Source organism: Caloenas nicobarica, chromosome 3 (assembly GCF_036013445.1).
Source record: "Caloenas nicobarica isolate bCalNic1 chromosome 3, bCalNic1.hap1, whole genome shotgun sequence".
Taxonomy (NCBI): Eukaryota; Metazoa; Chordata; class Aves; order Columbiformes; family Columbidae; genus Caloenas; species Caloenas nicobarica.
This window is the reverse complement of record NC_088247.1, coordinates 80,583,113-80,599,777: the sequence shown is the minus strand read 5'-3', so window position 1 is coordinate 80,599,777 and position 16,665 is coordinate 80,583,113. Positions and strand designations below refer to the sequence as shown.

General features: G+C 37.1%; 1 protein-coding gene across 1 annotated transcript in view; it reads right to left on the bottom strand.

Moving 5' to 3' along the window:
- Positions 1–16,665, bottom strand: part of RYR2 (ryanodine receptor 2) — a 364,098-nt gene that overhangs the window by 231,478 nt on the left and 115,955 nt on the right. The window contains exons 9-12 of the mRNA XM_065631500.1: positions 15,921–15,999; positions 14,666–14,778; positions 3,682–3,781; positions 299–395 (exon numbers count right to left, since the gene is read on the bottom strand). Coding sequence (XP_065487572.1) covers positions 299–395; positions 3,682–3,781; positions 14,666–14,778; positions 15,921–15,999 — 389 coding nt within the window. The remainder of the gene's footprint in view (positions 1–298; positions 396–3,681; positions 3,782–14,665; positions 14,779–15,920; positions 16,000–16,665) is intronic.

The following is a 16,665-nucleotide window of genomic DNA, read 5'->3' as shown; positions in this document are numbered from 1 at the left end:
TTTGTGGTTACAGAAAAGAACAGCGGTAAAGAAACCAACACATTTCATTCAAAGTGGTTTACAGTCAGTAAAGACAACAATAAGTTATCGACAATCCCTGTTGCTTTTAGACCTGGTAAGTGAAATCAGATTTGAACAATACTGAAAAGAGGCTCATGTCCAAAGTTCATCTCAACAATATGCCTTCCTAAGAGAAACACATCTCATCACCATATCCTTTAAATATCTGTACTACCAGTGACACTTAATATTGATTCAGCAACATTTGTTATTATTCTAGTCTAAGCTGGAAACCTACCTTCTTTGCTCTTCTCCATGTTCACCCGAAGGGACTGTCAAACATTCATCCATGTGACCATGCAATAACCTCAGAACATCCCCTCCTATCAGATATCCTTGAATGAAGAGAGAAAATCAAGTGCATTTGTCAGAATGCAGCAACACATAAAACTGTAGTTCAAACTGTAATAAATACTATCAGGTTTATTTCCTTTTTTTCTGTTGCTATTTGCTTTAAAGAGCATCAGAAGATGAGGAAGATATCTGATGCTCTGGGGAGCCAGGTGAACATTGCCAAATGAGAAAATCTCAAAGTCAGCAAGTGGAAAAGGGTGGACCAGGAGAATGAGAACCACAGATGGGGGACTGTACAGAGTGACTGCAAGTCGGGAGAAGCCTGAGCCACCAGAAACAAGGAAGCTAGTGCTTCCCTCCCAGAGTAAAACAGAGAAAGTGGGAGACTCTTCTCCTCCATTTTACCTACTCACTTTTGGGTTTGATTTAAGTTAAGGATTCCAGTTTCTATACTAACAAAATAAAGGTGATTTATTTACTCGGTTAGTTAACTTCAAAATCCTTTTGGGTGCCTTTGGAAGTTTTCTGTGAGAGAAACTTCTGGGAAGATACACTCAAAGCTCTCTTTGACTTCAGACTGCAAACTTACAATAACGATTTATTTGGACTCCAGAGGGAAACTCCTCTCCTGCCTATACTACCTCTGCACACGCAGCTTCAAAGCCATACACCTGGTACAGGTGCAGATATGTGAGTTCATAAACTAAGGCACAGAGCATACATATAGCATCACAATATTTGAAGACCCAGGGCGTTTCCATCGGTCTTTTTGCATCAGAGAAGCGGCATTAAAAAGAAATATAATTTTATGTTGTTATCCTACAAATATTTTATTATAAACTAGTAAATGAAGAATATAAAGACTTAGTAGATTTTAAGCACAATTCTATTGTATTTTTTCAGGCTGACACGCTAAATAATTGTTTACATTTGTTTCCTAAACTCATCTTTCCTTCTTGCATCAAATTCTGCATTTGAGTAGGATGTGGGAACATAATTCCTTGGGTTTGGTGTTATAACAAAAATATTTTTTAAAAATATTATTTGAATAATATTTTGAAGCTATGACCACATTAACAAGTAATGCTATGCAGTAAGACGTCTGTACAGGGAAATGGTGTTGAAGAGCCAACACTGTACACATTTCACAGGTTTATTTTGAAGCAACAGGAAATCTTTTTCCTCATTATATATCAGGTAATATTCAGGATATATTTTTTAAACCTTTGAAATCAATATCAAATTAGTATCCACCTGGCAAATTTTAGCATTGAATTTTTAAATTCTTGATTTTGACAGAGGGAGATGTCTAGGTGACAGTAGTTACATACATATGAATTTTTACATGGACCTGTGCCAACACAATTTTGGAGATGTTCTGCTCTGAGTAGCTTTTGGTCTTTTGTTTTTGTTTGGTTTGTTTATAAAGTGTCACCCATCCACTTCACAGTACAGAATTAACAAAATTACTTGATCTGACTCTAAAGCTCTGCTTTGACTTAAACAATAAATTGACTTCAGCATATGCCAGTTTTGCAGAAATGCAGGTATGAAGAAATCATTTTCTTTGAACTAACTGCCTCCAACATTTTAGTTCATTTTATGGACTATTTATCCATTATTTTTACTTGAAAGTAATTTCATTTAACTGAAGTGTTTCACTTATTAATCTATTTTTAATGGGAAGTTTTGATTAAGAGAGTGTACTGTAGTGTAGTTATTCCTATACGCTAACATTCTGTTTATAAAGATGACAAAACATTTTGCAGAGACTAACAAAATTAGCTTTATTTTCCTCTTCCCTCTTTTGGAGGTAGTTTTCTCCAGTTTGGCTACAGTTTTACTGAGGCATATAGGCTAAGGTCAGACATACTAAGAGTCAGATTCACTCTCTCTTCTCAATGAGATAGCTTTGATTACAGGAATATTGGCTGGTTTTGCTAGAACAAAGCCTTTGCTGTAATTCTTCCTGACACCATCCAGTTGATCTCTAGAGAAGATACTGCTTAAATATATTTCAAGTCTACACCTGAGAAAAGTGAAAATGGAAGCAAGAAAGTACAAGCAAATACGCAGAGAAATGCACAGCTGCTGAAACCATGTTACATCACTTTTATATAATTTCCTGTGGGCATAACATGACACTGTATCGTGGTGATCTTCTGCTTCCCAAACAGCCAGGTAGGTCTCACTACTAAGGTTCACCAACCAGAGAGATGTGGCGCAGCACAAATTTGAGTGTCAGCTAGTAAACTGTACTGGGATTATTAACAGGAATGCCACACCGGCACTGCCAGCAATGGGAGGACAAGAAGAACGGAGTTTATAGGAAGAGGCAACAGGTTGGAGGAGAGGTTTTCTCCTCTCAACAGCAGAAAGGTTTTCTCCATAAAGTTTAGGATATCGCTAAGCAACACACTAGCATTTTTTTTTATAACAGATTGCAACAGAAACCATGACAGACAATCTGAATGTGCAGAATGATTCTCATATTCTAAAAACACAGTGAGTATGTAGAAATTAGGTGTTGGCAACACTGTCCCTGAAATCTGAATGAGCAAAGCTGCAAGAGCATTCCACAATCGTGTTTTTAAATACGCCAGATAAAAAGAACCAATCTGAAATTTTAGTGTATTGCCTTTTCAAAATATAGTACCTAAAAATCCCAGGGAGTTAGAAAGAAAGGACCTGCAGCTTTAACCTTCTTACCATCCTATTACAATATTTACTCTAAACAGTGATTCTGTAGGAAACTAGAAACCATTAGTCTTTACAGTCTGACAAACTTTTCTGAGAAGATTACTTTTATTCTTGTCTGTGGAACAAGCATGGCATAAAATCAGGGATCCTTGTCCTTTCATGTCAGAAGTCGCATTAAATAAAATTAAAAAAATCTGAAAGTTCTTGTAGCCTGTCCCTTTCTGTCTTTCCCCTCCTTTTTTTCTTCCCAACCATATGCTTCCAGTCCTCTTACACAACATTTTTTACTCAGTCTCAGGAACATGTAACCATGACTGCATACATCAGAATAATCTGAGATAATTTAAACCAGGACCAAAAGCCATTAAAAAAATGTTATGAACATTACCATACCTTTAGCAAAATAAGATTTGAATAAACTGTTCATTGTTTTTAAAAAAATACGTAGAAAACCATCAGTGTCCCTTTCAGCATAATTTTCCCTCTCTCTTTTCAGAACATTTATTTATATATTTATTTTATATTTTATATAACAGAAACCATGCTTCATCCACAATTGGCAGAGTAATTTGATTTTTCAGATATTTCATTTACGATAAGTCTTTCAATAACTTGAGTCAATCTTACCTTGGGCAGCTTCACTTCCTGAACTGATTGGTGCTACACTCCAGAGTGTCTGCTGGAAGGCTGCATCAACATGTAAGCTACCATTGCCATAAGAGAGATGCTAAAACCAGGAAAGAGCGAGAGATTTATTTGGGATTAATTAAAAACCTCATTACAGTATACGATAATAATATCAAACATTCTCGTTGTTCTTTCGTACATAAATTGTTCATAGTGACTGTATGAGTAAAAACAAAATCAGACCTGGGTACTCTTTGAGGGACATTAGAAATAAAGCTAGAATAATAACATACCTAAATGGCATAGAATGGTCAGGTGACTGGGGTCTTAGACCAAATACTCTGAAGAACTGATTATTAAATGCTGCAGAGGACTTACACTGGTGTTCTTCTTTCTATATGCAATGAGATTTTCCGCAAAGTTTGAATACTGGGATGGGACATTAATCTGTACTTCAGGTGTAACTTACCACTTAATTATTTCTTGTGGGCCACTGGCTTCCTAAAACCAACATCACATCAAAGAAATCAAGTTATCAAGTAACCAACTTTGTAAGGTGTGTACGGGAGTTCCCAAAAATATGTTCTTGCACAAAGCTTTTGTGATCCAAGCAAATCTGAAACTATCTTTCCCTGAAAGGTTCAGTTCCTGCCTGAGAATTCAATGGGTGCTCTTCTTTTATTGTGTTATTGCCTCTCTTCTGCCAAAGCGGCAGGTCTTCTCAGTGAGCACCACAGGTGATTTCTCTGCTCAGAATTCTTCATGTGTGTGTGCACACAAGTGTTTTCCAAATTCTAATATCAAGGCACATTATGTGTCATATCCATGCAAAAGACTTTGTCCCACAGCATAAGTCAGTTCCACTAATACACTGTTAAGTGCCAAACAACATAAGATTATATAATTGTAAGGTTATAAACCCAAACATTCTATAAATAAGCAGCTGCTTTGAAGCATACTGTTTGTCCTACCAGGTAATAGCTTTTCAAGCGCAGCAACATTTAGACACTTTTATCGAAACTTTATTTTAAACTACTGGACATTAACTGTGTTTACACAGTAGTATTGGTCTCTGTTTCTATATGGTGTGACCAACTTTAACACCTTTCGGGTAAAATTATTAACCGTACAGAGGACAAAAATTGCAATGGAGGCCAGAAGGGGGTAGATTTGCAGTGACCTGTGCTGAGTCCTTCTGTCTTCCTGCCTGAACATCTTCTGGCTGTACAGCAGTACAAGAAATAGAGCATCAGCTCATTTAGATAACTCCCAAACCAGCAAGTGACATAAAAAGTAAGAGATCTCACAAAACCTGTGTTTCCACTGCACCAGTGTCATTCAGCACATGTAATGGAGGATGTTCAATGAACAAACCTACCCCTTCACTTCTTATTTTCCCCTTACTGCGATAACCTAACTTAGTTAATGGTAGACCAGGCTGAGAGATCACAATCTCCAGAACGCCTCCAGTCCCACTCCCGCCCTTGGGGCCTTCATTTTGTTAGGTTTCCTCTGAGATCGCTACACAGGTTTCGGTTAGGGACAATGAGCAATTCAACCAGGACAGTGAAGCAGGAATATTATTTTTTGAGAAAAACATGTCATTCAGGCTGGGCAAAAGAAGAAGAGGTTAACTCCTCTGCCATCACCAGAGCACTTCTTGTAACTGTGTGCTTTGCACAAGTTAAGGAACTTATTCTCACACCAAATGGCACCAAGTGAATTAGCATTCCATTTTATAGATGGGACATTGAACAAAAATACATTGCTGACATCTCTCTTCAGAGCACCTGTTATCTTTATCCTTCCATTTAACCCTAGTTGCAGCTCTGATTAGAACCCAGGTGTCTCAAGCTGTGTCACCAGATAATTATTTCTTTAAAAAGCAGGATTTAAATGACCTAACACAACACATGACCATCATAGCAGAGAAATTGAGTATAACTATGCAATTCTCTTATTTTCTTCACTTCCCTGACATCTATAATACTATAAACTGTGGTGTTCATACTCTGGACACCATCCATAGCAAACAATAAAATGAAGCTTTGACCAAGAAGAGGTAGTACTCTGCCAATGGATATTCAATGATTCAATTACATCAAATGTCCAGAAAAAATCCCAACAGATTAGAGATGCCAGTCTTAATCCTGGCATTGCCTCACTTTTCAGTGCTATAACTTTACAATCTCGGTGTTGTTTTAAAGCAATCTACTGCCTGTGTATAACTTATTTGGAGTTTATCTGTTTGGTTTTGTACTTTAGCACAACAAAATTATCAAATGAAACAAACTCCATAACGCAATGTCCAGGATGTCAACACGACACTCATACAGATGTTGAACAGCCTTCATACCTACTGCACAGATCTTTGCTAGCTGGCATAGCAGAGTATCTGGCAGATGTAGCAGGTTGCCACCACCAACAAGGACCACATATTTAGCAAGTCTTTCAGGTATGCAGTAAAAACATTTGCAAAGCAGAAATGAGTTGGGCTCAGGAATCCTGCTGGCTATTCTAATACTGGTATGTGTCTTCACCAACACAGGCAGGTCCTTCAGCTTTCTGTCTCACCAAAATAACTTTCTGCACCCGTGTCCAGACTCAACCAAAAAGCTGGATTTGTTTTCCCTACTAATAATCTCCTAACCCAGCACTTAACATGCCATAGGCTTTTAATCACTTTTCAGAATTAAATGATTGTATTTTATTAATATAGGCTAACAGTATGGTCTATAGGCAGCTTCTCAAGGATAAAATCGAGGTCTCAAATCTCCCAGAATACTACAAGTTTCCCAGCTGAACTTACCATTACGTTATAAACTACTGCTCTGCAGAAAAGTAACACAATCACATCTCTGGTCCTAGGACTTCAAAAAGAACACAGTGTATTCAAGCTCACTGGGGAGCTTAGGAATCAGATGGTAATTTCCACAAGAACCCTTCAGCAGTGATTGCAGCAGCATAGTTGCATTTACAATAGCTCTAAATAACTGGAAATGTATTTTAAATTTCACAGCCAGTCTGCATCAAAGTTTTTGGTCTCCAAAACGTGCATGTGTGCAAAGATAAAAACAAGTCTTATGAGGAGCAGCTGAGGGAACTGGGGTTGTTCAGCCTGGAGAAAAGGAGGCTGAGCAGAAACCTTGGTGGTCCTAGAACTACCCAAAAGGAGGCTGCAGTGATGTCAGTCTCCTCTCCCCAGTAACAAGTGATAGGACAAGAGGAAATGGCCTTAAATTGTGCCAGGGGAGCTTAAGGTTGGATATTAGGAAAAAGAGTTGTCAGGCATTGGAACAGGCTGCCCAGGGAAGTGGCTGGATCACCACCCCTGGAGGTGTCTAAAAGACATGTATATGTGGTGCTTAGTGACACGGTTTAGTGGTCACAAGAAAGGGAGATATTGGAAAGAACTAGATGTAATAACTGCATTGGTGTAAACGATATCGTTAGTTCTTCGTGTTTATGCCTAAAAGTGGCAATAAGTTTGTATTCATTGAAACACCTATGAATACTCTGAAAAAGTTTGAACATTAAATATGGGTAAACTTACACTGCAGAACAACAAATGATTATCTAAGTTTCAATACAAAGTAGGCGAAGCCCAGGAAATTTCAGATGGGTTGAAATCTCTCAAAAATCCTGGTTTCTTTGCATTTCTCTAAAGTGGTTTAAACAGTTGGCCAGCAAATCCACTAGCAAAGATAATTTTTCCATTGATAATCTCTGGCACTATACTAACCAATTCCAGCCCCTTCACTCAGCATAAAAGCACCATCAGCCAAGAGTGGTAGCTAAAATCTACAGATACACAGAAGTTACCATTACAGAATCATCTAGTTCACTGTCATGTAGTTGACAGAAGACAATTGCAGATGCGTGGCAGGAAAGCACAAGGATCCCACAGAGGGTAGATGGGAGTAGTCTGCATTCCACCTCTTTCTGTTAGCTCTCCTTCTACACTATAACCACAAAAAGCCTGGACCACATCAGCAACTCTGCTTCCAAATGATTACGATTAGACACAAGAGTTTTCATTAACAAAATATTAAATTTAATGAAGCAAGTATCAAAAGTTGGGAAATGTCAAACAAAGTCAGCTATGGAAAAAGAATGGCTTCTGGTGAATGCATCATCTGTCAGTCTTCAATGGCAGGATCCTGTAAATTTTTTTTTTCCACTAGTGCTACCTCATGGTATATACAGGAGAAAGGAGCTCACTTCATGAACAGCTGCTCCGTGCCTTGTTTTCTCCTCAGTTTTCAGTCTGCAGCCTCATGCTTTATTCAGTATAACCAATTCTCCAAAGCTTTGAAAAGAGAATTATTAATTTCCTCATAGGCTTTTCTCTTGCTACCAACAATTACAGCATTTCACAAAACATAACAAATATTTATGAATTCATTTTCTCAAAACCTCAAAGGAGTAGCATTATAGCCCATTTTCCAATGGGGAGTGGAGGTTCACGGATTACACTAAGAAATTTTCATTAATCTAGGATGCCCAAATTCAGGTGACGAGGACCTGTTTAATTCCTACTGTAGTCTGCATTACATGCATTTTTAATGTTCAATGCACATCTTCTGTTCACCTCAGTTGTACCTATCAAGACTGAGCAACTCCGGGACCTCAACCTCTAGCAGAAGGAGGAGACCTCAGAGGCACAACTCAGGTAAGGGATGAAGAGTTACTGACCTCTTGAAAGCAAGCCTGGTATAAAAGATGTTCTGTTCAGAAAATTCCACAGCAGTGTCTGGTACAGAATCTAATTCTCCAGGAAAATAATTCACTAAGCATCGTACCACTAATCCTCCACCTGCAACTCCCAGCTTCAAATTCAGAGCTGCTTCATTCCACAGCCGCTCCGCTACTCAGCCCTGACACATCCATCAAACTTTTATCAGCTCTGAGATAGTGTTCCATAAAAAGCAAGTGTGACTGTATATTTAAAAGATTTTATAAAATATATCAGTGCCATAATTTTTGCATTTTCTAATGCTTGTGTTTTTTCAAAATTTAATGAAATTATTTTTGTGGTATAATTTATATGTAATTTTCCTATATTGAAAAAAAAGGTAGCAAAAACCCCCCACAGTTACAGTAGGTGGCATCACACTGACACTCACACGAACTAACACAAAATCACTGACAGGAGTAGGCTGTCAGCATACCACGGGTGACTGTTGTAATTGTTCCAGGCCTCTTACTCTCTTTTTTGGTCTCCAAATCTTTATCCCAGTCCCATATCTCTCACCTAGCCAATCCAGCTTCCCGACCCAGTTCCAGCCTACCTTATCGCCCACAATTAGGACCTCCTTCTGCTTCAAAAGGTTCTCCTCAGCCCTACAAAGCCTCAGCATGGCCTTTTGGCTTTTTTCTTGCTCACGCTCTTCCTTCCCATGCCAGCTAGCATTAGACTTCTTTCCAGAAACTCACCACAATTCCTGCCCCTCAATTCTTTTCTCATTTCTTGGCCCCTGACTCTCTGGATCTTTGTCCAACCATTCGGTCCTCCCCAGCCAGCCCACTCCACCTCTACAGATCTCTCTTGATGTCCTTCATTCCTAGCCCCACTCCACTAGTTGGTTCAATTCTCCCTGCCAAAACAGCGCAGGTCTTCTGACCCAAATTTCTAACACGAATTTAACCAGCGGGTGCCCACTCCTCCCTTGTCACTACCTTCTTGTCCCAGATGATCTGTCCCTTACCACCTGCCTTCCTTCAGCTGCCAATCTTTCCACCCAGTCATCAAGTCCCACTCAGTTACCCGCCTTCCCACTTCAGTCCCAGGCTCCCATCCCTGCTACATCACCTGTGTTTTGTTCCTTCCACTTTCTCAGAGCTTCCTCCTCCACATATCTAAAATGACAGCAGATCACCGACAGCGCATAAAACACTGAGTTTTCAGCTGTCAATACAGTGCCTGACTTCATCCCCACCTTGAGCCACCCAGTACAAGGAATATCAGGTCCCACCAGGGTTGGGGTGTATTTAATTATTCACCATAGAGGGAGTTTAAACAGTTCATTAACATATGGGATGTGCAAGAGGTTTAGATTCTGCAAAACAGAAAAAGTCATGAGACTTTTAGCTGCTAAAAGAAAACTTAAAAAACTTCCCTGGGCATGACCAAGCTGCATTATTTCAGAAGAATGTTCCTTTACTAAGCTTAAGGAAGGAGAAGCTTATTACCTTTTTTCCTTTTTCTTTTTTAAGTTAGCAAAATGTGCACCTGTGATATCAAGAACAACCCTTCTAATTTCCTGCATTTGTTATGAAGCATGGGATACTCAACATTTTCAAGAAAATGAGATTAATTTTCTTAATGATGTGAAATTATTTTTTTCTTCTCTGTCTTCAAGCTCAGTGACCTATGACCTCTTCTGGAAGAACTAAAAAAAATTATCTCAGACCACAAAAAAAAAAAAAAAAGATGCTACTATTTCTAAAAAGTATTTTTTTGCATTACGAGCACTTGATTATAAGCACTTCGAAGCAGGATTTTATAAGCAGAGAAGCTTGACAAGCTTAATTATCAGGAAGATCTACCAGCCTCCACAATAATGTTTCAAATTGTATAAAGACTCTGTGGGAACTGCATTATGATCAGTGTAACAGAGCAGCTCAACACTACCTTGTTCCACTAACTTCAGGTTTGTTTATGCAGGTTCAAATTATTTTTAAGAAAAACCTTTTTTAGTATTTTTCACCAAAAAATAAATTATGGAATTGTGAACTTACACAGCAGAAAGCAAAGTCCAACTACTAAGATTCATTCTCTTAGATAGAAAATGAAAGGAAGGTAAATAAAAATAAAAAAATAAAATAAATTAAAAACTACACACACTGCTGTGTTCCCTGGTACTATTACACCAACAAATGTTTAGAAGCAACATATTTAGAAGCTGTCCCAAGTATTTGATAATAAGCAAGATAATTAAAACTAAGAGCTGAAAACAACGTATTTGATGCAAGAAGGTGCAGAGGGAGTGCCTTTCCAATACTCAGGAACCTGTCCTCATGTTCAAGAGAAATGACAGATATCACTTCCACCTTTCAAATAATTTTATCTAATTTGGATGATATTATTTTTGAAAGGGAACTCTGTCATCAGTTAACCACAATAAAAATCTTCAAGGAAAAGCTTACACTTCAAAGGAAAGTTTCCAATTAGGTTCATACTAGTTCCCAGATTTTTTTTTTAAAATAGGTCATTTAAGCCAAAGAGGTAAACCTAAATGCTTGTTCACAGATTTGCATAATGCAGCTGCAGATCAGCTTTACAGTCAGAACAGCAATTACATATATCACAGTGCAGAGATTGTTGCATTTTACCAAAATCTGCATTGTAGATTCAAAGTTCTTTGCTTGGTTCGTTGGACTTCTTTTTTTCCTTCTTCCCCAACTTCTTAGCCTGAAAAATACTGACCTCATTGATACTAATTTTCAGTTTTATCTTCATTAGGCATTTTGTATTTCAACTTCATGTCTACAGATGCTTTCTTCAATCATGTTTAAAAGTCTAAATTACCCAGAGGCTTCATTAATTTGAAAGAAATTACAATTAATTGAAAATTGGCAATTTTGAAAGCAATCATGCTATATAATTAATAATAGGCACAGGCAAACCTCAGTGCAAGGGTACATGCTAATGTGTGCAAGACGGGGAAATACTACATCTGTTCATCGGCCTGCACTGCCTCAAGAAAGGGAACCGAACAACTCTGGCTTGAACTAAACTGGTGGAAATTTTTACAGCAGAACATCTTTTCGCTCTGTGCTAAATAAAGGGTTCAGCAGCACCAAGCTTCCTCTCTGAAGGATCTGGCAACAGCGCAGCTCACGCTTTATGTAATGTCACAAGCACTTAGGTAAGTGCTTTTCCTCAGACATTCTAGACATCTAAAATCCCATTGTATAGGTAGGGATAATGAGAGTCAGAGCAATGGAATGACGTGCCCAGGGACATCGCCGTAAGTCAATCAGCCAAACCCCGCATCTCTGGACCTTTAGTTTACTATTTTAACACTTCTTATCAGTTTAGCACTTGTTCACTGCAACTAAAAAGATGAGTCTTCAGGGCAAAATATTGAGTCAATCGTCGCAAAGTATTGTTTTGATGGAAAGCAAGGAAGGGGAACTATAGGAAAGTCCTGACATTTTCCAAATACTTTGATAGTGGTTGCCGATCACGTTAGGCCTAAACACTACTCTACTGATAACACCGAGATCATAAAGTCACAAAGTGATGCAAAAGAATGTTAATTAAGCTGCATTCAGACAACCACAAGACTAACTTACAAGGCTGGCATACTTCTGCTCTCCCCTTGTATTATACAAATGAAGTTCTGACCACATTTTGAAAAAGCTGTGCCCTGTGAATGAACTCTATTCATCTGTTATTTTTACATGTACATCTTTGCCCCAGGACTGTTAACTTGTTGGGGTTATTTTAATTTGGAGATAATTAGCGACTTGCTTGAAAACATAGAGCAATATTGCAATATAAAAAGGTGACATTCCAGCCCTATTCCTAACAGCATATTGACGCAGAACATTTGAGAGAAACCTTGTCTTTTTCTAAGGTTTTAACTGTAAGTACACAATGTACATGAACCTCACCCTCAGTATCCTGCTGAACATTATTCTCTGTCAAGAGATCTGAGGAGCTCCTCACTCTTGCAAAAAACAGTCCTTGACTGGATTCAACAGTCTATTTGGTCTCACTATCCAAGTGGATTCATAAAAATAACTTCATCTCTCCACAGTCCTAACTGCTGTAAAAGGTATCAGTTGCTACATTTCTTGAAGTGTCGTAGAAAATAGGGGCTATAACACGGCACTTCAGTCAAAATGAAAATATTGTGATTATTTTCAAAAGTACATCCTTTGAAATTATATTGTGGACAGTCTAATGGATTAAGACTAACAGTTTAGGATGGACAAACAGCTTCCATGAAAAATATTCACTCGGTAACTAGTTAATTCAGTCTTCATCAACTGTTGGAATTTTCATAGAGGTATCATTGCTTTATTTACAGTGCTAATGTAACTACTGAGTAGGTAGCAAAAACAAACATTTTAATGGTTGAGAAGCTAAGTAGTTTACGAGCTCTTAGTTTATTCTGGAAAAACATCTGTTCACAAAAATGTGGGGGTGAGTGCATGTAAGAGCACAATTAATTTGCTGAATCCTTGTTCCTTCTTATTATCAAACCAGAACTGAATAACTGAAATAGGTTGAATAACTATTCATTAAAATCTAGCTCTAAACCATTTTAAGACTATAATACAGAGATTAAAATATCAAGAACATAGATTTGTGTCATTTCTCTCTACACTGAAAATGTAATTTATTTTTAATATGCTGATATTTTGCATGGAAGACACAGTATATGCATTAACACCACGTGTTGAGGAAAATCGGTCTCTGCAGTCAGCATCAAGTCTCTTGCTGTACGGAAGAACATATGACAACCTTGAGAATCAACATTTGAGGCACAAACCCCAAATAATATAAAAAGTTGAACTGATTTACTAATTAGAGGGCAGAAAGTATGAGTTCAGGCATATACCTACACAGAGACACAATTTGGAGCAAAACTCAACTTCAGCAATCCAATTCAGCAATTCAATGAATTTCAAAAAAATTCAATGTCTTTAAATAAAGCTTTATCATGAATTAGATTCTCATTAATTTTATCCACAAGAAGTTGATTTTCCAGTAAATCTAATTGCAATTCTCATTAAAGCAGTTATTAAAAAAATTTTAAATGTGAAGATGTCAGAATGTCTTAGAAAAATAACTCATTAAATGAGTTACCAAGCTTCTAATTAGAAATTATAATTATATTATAATAATTATTTTATCATTTTTCTATATATTTCCAAAAGAAGGGAGAACATTTTCAATTTTATCCAAAAAAAAAGCAAAAAAACCCCACAACATTATTTTTAAGTCTTATTAAACTCTTCACTTCTTTGTCTAGATACTGTAACAAACTCACAAATAAAGTTTCTTAGCATAAAAAAAAAGTGAAAAATATAGAATAAGCTTTAATGCAGACCTGAGGCAGTCCTCCTGTCAAAGCTAAAGATACTTCCTCTTTAAAAATCCATTTTTTTATGTGTAGCTACATTTGCCAAATCACTGGGGCTGATTTTACAGAAGCTTCCAGCAGACTGAGTTTCTTCTTATTTTCATCTTCTCTTGTTGTTGTTGTTGTTGGTTTGGTTTGGTTTTTTGTTCGTTTGTTTGGTTTTTGTTTTGTGTTGGGTTTTTGGGTTTTGTTGGGTTTTTTTTTCCCCCCAGATAGAATAGTTCAGGTGCTTGCAACACCAAGAACATAAAAAGAAATTCATCTTAAAGTGTTGAAGAGTTTCATTACAGAACAAATGGGAGATACTTTGATGAGGAAGAAAGTTATTTAAACCAGGGATAAAAAGCAGCTACCACAGAATGTTTAAAAATATTTCAATTATATTTAATTATTAAGTATTTTAATTATATTTAATTATGACATGTCAGTACCTGTATATATTACATTGCACATAATTCTAAGGAAATATGGACCTTTAAAAGTCCACAAAATGTTATGTACTCAAGTTGAACATTCTAAAATGTTGGTATAAAGTTTTAATTCATATATGACAGTGCTGCTAATTCTGAACACTCATAGGAACTGTAAAAACCTCAATTCTGAAATTTTGACGGATCTTTTTCGGTATTTTCTTTTTTCTTCATAAGTAAATTTTTCAACTTCTATTCCATTACTGAAATGAAACAAAATTACATTACTGACATGCCATTGTCACACTTTCCAGAGCTTCACTATCTTGTTTTGCAAAATGGTATCAAATACCAGTTTAAACACCTTAAGCTATGCTTCTGTGGAGGTGGAAATGTAAACCAGACTTTAGTATAATACTTCAACTGTTTTCTTCTGTAGAGGAAGCACTGTACAGATATTCTTACAGAACTTACCAAATATCTTTCTGAAGAGACACTGACTAAAATAAGATCATCTCCAACACGTACTTTTTCTCCTTCTGATCGTTGCTTGGAAGCAGGATGGATGGTCCACCAGCATGCCTCACCTATATCATTATTGAGTAAGAGCAGAGAGGGGAAAAAAAAAAAAAAGCAGCCCAACATTATTGCCATTGCTTTCACATTTTTCTCAATCCTAAAGTTCTGACCCAGTTTTCACTTGGGCAAACCAAGTGTCCATGTGTTTTTTGTAACTAATATCATTCCTGCACCACCTTGTCAGATCAGATACTCAGCTAGAGATAATACACACATGCAGAAGACAGCAAGACCTCTGGAACAGTGATTCCAGAACAGAGTAAGGAGGCAGTTCCCTGTGTTCTCCAGGCAACCTGGTCCAGGCTGCTTTTGCTAAAGAGCTTCCCTGTCACCTTCGTTCCAGGTTCTGGGGAAGACATCCAAGAATATTCCACCGAGAATTTAGACAAAGTGGAACAACCCATCAGTAAGGGCAATAAAAATAAGCATATACAATAATATTTGAAGGATGTCATAAAGCCAAATTCAATTATGTTCTTCCATTTCTACTAACTGTTAGTGTTTTAACTCTCCTGAGTACTTACAAGTATTAAAGTCACAAATTTGGTTCCCATGATGAACCTTGTTTTCAGATATACTTCCTGAATGAAAAGCATGCTTTTCAGAAAAAATCTCCTTGATCTTGGAACTGTTCAATTGTTGCTGTTATTACTGTTATTACTCCTAGATAGAGCCAGGCTTCACCAAAAAAAAAAAAACAACACGCACCAACTTGTTATTTCTAATTCAACAATGACACCAAACTGATGGTGTTGTAAGAAGCTCTATCAGTCTTAAAAATACAAATAAATCCAAGTCACCAGCAGTTCTAAAACATTAATAGAATTTAAAATAATACAATTTCAACAATTTTTCAGCAGAAGGTTTCCACAGGAATAACAACTTGGGAATATTCCTTTACCTATATTCAATATTATATATTTATATTTAAATATCAATAGACATGTTTGTGTCTTATGGAAAAGAAATGATATAACCTATTAGAAAATGTAAAGACACTGAATGTGTAAAACATGGAAATATTGAGTTTTGTTTCTTCAGTCCTTAAAATAGTTTTGATTTTTACATTATTTATATGTATTTATAGGTCTCCATTCTGAGTTTTAGACTGAAAGCATTCTTCATTACATAGTCTTAAACTACTGTTTACCTGTTGTGTCTTCTTGCAATCCTACATCAAATGCCAGCTTATCCATTGAAGATCGAGATGTAGAGAGGCAGCATAGATACTATCAAAAGAAAAAAGCGTGCATTACTAGTTCTGCCCGTGTCTGATAGCCCACTGAAATATAAAAAGCCATCAACCAACTAACATGGGATTAACAATTTTAAATTATCCCCACTAGTTACTATCAAGAACATATATGCCTGATTAACCGAATGGCTGACAAAGATATATGTTCTAAAATAACCTCTCAGACTATCCAGGTTATCTTTCCACTGAGGTAGAATACTGAAAGTGGAAATAAAGGAGCCGGTTGCATCGAATGTCAATTCCACATAATTCATCAGGGAATTGAAGAGTAAGGCTTCTGTCCAAAACATGTGCAGGAAGGAATTTCCTTTTCCACTCAGTCTCCAACATATGTTCAGGTTGCCAGCCAGATGCCAGCTGTGGATTCAGTCACAGCTTATGCAATATGCAATATCCAAGGGAAAAGAAATGAGAAATCACCAACTCGCAATAGAATGACAAACAGAGAACTCATCCTTATGGAGCCAGACTTCATTCTAGCACTTACCCAGATATGTCCAGCTTGGTTTCAGATTTCCAGGCACCTACCCTTCACAAAGGTCTGCATTAACCACAGGTAAAATGCCTCTTTGATGTGAATAATTATCCAGTCTGGACAATAGTCTGGACACTTTCAAATGCAACTTTCATACAGAAAAGA